The sequence below is a fragment of the Eurypyga helias genome, unplaced genomic scaffold, assembly GCF_000690775.1.
Source record: "Eurypyga helias isolate BGI_N326 unplaced genomic scaffold, ASM69077v1 scaffold44866, whole genome shotgun sequence".
Lineage (NCBI taxonomy): Eukaryota > Metazoa > Chordata > Aves > Eurypygiformes > Eurypygidae > Eurypyga > Eurypyga helias.
The window spans coordinates 1-1,428 of record NW_010255552.1 but is presented as its reverse complement, the minus strand read 5'-3'; the positions used below and the strand labels follow the sequence as shown (position 1 = coordinate 1,428).

General features: G+C 63.5%; 1 protein-coding gene across 1 annotated transcript in view; it reads left to right on the top strand.

The window, feature by feature from the left end:
* The window catches only part of STAT3 (signal transducer and activator of transcription 3 (acute-phase response factor)), a gene marked incomplete at both ends in the record, with an annotated part of 2,918 nt that extends 1,629 nt beyond the window's left edge, over positions 1–1,289 (top strand). The window contains 3 exons of the mRNA XM_010153354.1: positions 40–154; positions 574–713; positions 1,077–1,289. Coding sequence (XP_010151656.1) covers positions 40–154; positions 574–713; positions 1,077–1,289 — 468 coding nt within the window. The remainder of the gene's footprint in view (positions 1–39; positions 155–573; positions 714–1,076) is intronic.
* Between the last annotated feature and the right edge of the window lie 139 nt (positions 1,290–1,428).

Genomic DNA, 1,428 nt, shown 5'->3' with positions numbered 1-1,428 from the left:
TCCCTCAGCCGTTCCCTTCCTCCGAGCTGTGCTCACAGCCTCTCTGTCCCCTTCCCCAGGAGAACATGGCTGGCAAGGGCTTCTCTTTCTGGGTCTGGCTGGACAACATCATTGACTTGGTGAAAAAGTACATCCTGGCGCTGTGGAATGAAGGGTGAGCCTGGGGCAGCGTCCCTCCGCAGACCCTCGGTTGGGCTGGGCCTTGGGAGGGGTCCCAGGAGTCCTGTCACAGAATCAGGGAATGGTTTGGGTTGGGAGGGACCTTAAAGCCCACCCAGCCCCACCCCCTGCCATGGGCAGGGACACCTTCCGCCAGACCAGGTTGCTCCAAGCCTCATCCAGCCTGGCCTGGGACACTTCCAGGGATGAACGCTGTCCTGGTGGAGTGGGTGGGTGCTCTGGGGATGCAGCCGCGTTGGCTGGTTCAGATTAAACCCCTCCCTGGCTCCTGGAGTCCCTAAACTCAGCGGGCTCTGCCGGCAGTGAGACCCTGACTCTGCAGAGAGCTGGCAGGGCTCACATCCCGGGAGAGCTGCCCCGGGATCCTGACCCACCCTCGCTTCCCGCTCCCAGGTACATCATGGGGTTCATCAGCAAGGAGCGGGAGCGAGCCATCCTGAGCACCAAGCCCCCGGGCACCTTCCTGCTGCGCTTCAGCGAGAGCAGCAAGGAGGGCGGCATCACCTTCACGTGGGTGGAGAAGGACATCAGCGGTGCGTTGCTCTCCCTCGCTGCCCGGGGGGCGGGGGGGGCGTTGCTCAGCCACTGTCCCGGCTCCGAAAGGGGCTTGGAGCCCCTTGGACCCTTGTCCCTGTCCCAACAAGCCCTCTCCTTTGGTGAAGTCCTTGAGCCTGGGTGCCCTTCGCTGGTCTCTGCCTCCCGGCTGCCCCTGCACTGCCTGTATGGCACAGTTTTCCACGGTTTCCCGTTCTTCCATGGCACTGAACCCAGCTGGCAGGTCTCCACCCTGTGCCGTGCTCTGCTGGTGCCTCCCGAGGCCCAGCCCCAGGCCCGTCCCGTCCCGGGGTGCTTGGGGAAGCCCGTTCCCGAGGGTTGTCAAGGGTCTCCTCGTGCAGGGAAGACGCAGATCCAGTCGGTGGAGCCGTACACCAAGCAGCAGCTGAACAACATGTCATTCGCGGAGATCATCATGGGCTACAAAATCATGGATGCCACCAACATCCTGGTGTCCCCCCTGGTGTACCTGTACCCCGACATCCCCAAGGAGGAGGCGTTCGGGAAGTACTGCCGCTCCGAGAGCCAGGAGCACTCGGAAGCTACCGACTCAGGTAGTTGTTGACTTTCTGCGCTCTAGCACCTCTCCTGTGGCACAGGGAGGTTCCAGGGATGGCTCCGGTGGGAGAGCTGGCCTCAGCCAGGATCGTGGACGGGACCCCAGGGGACATAGCCACGGCACGGGGCTGGGGC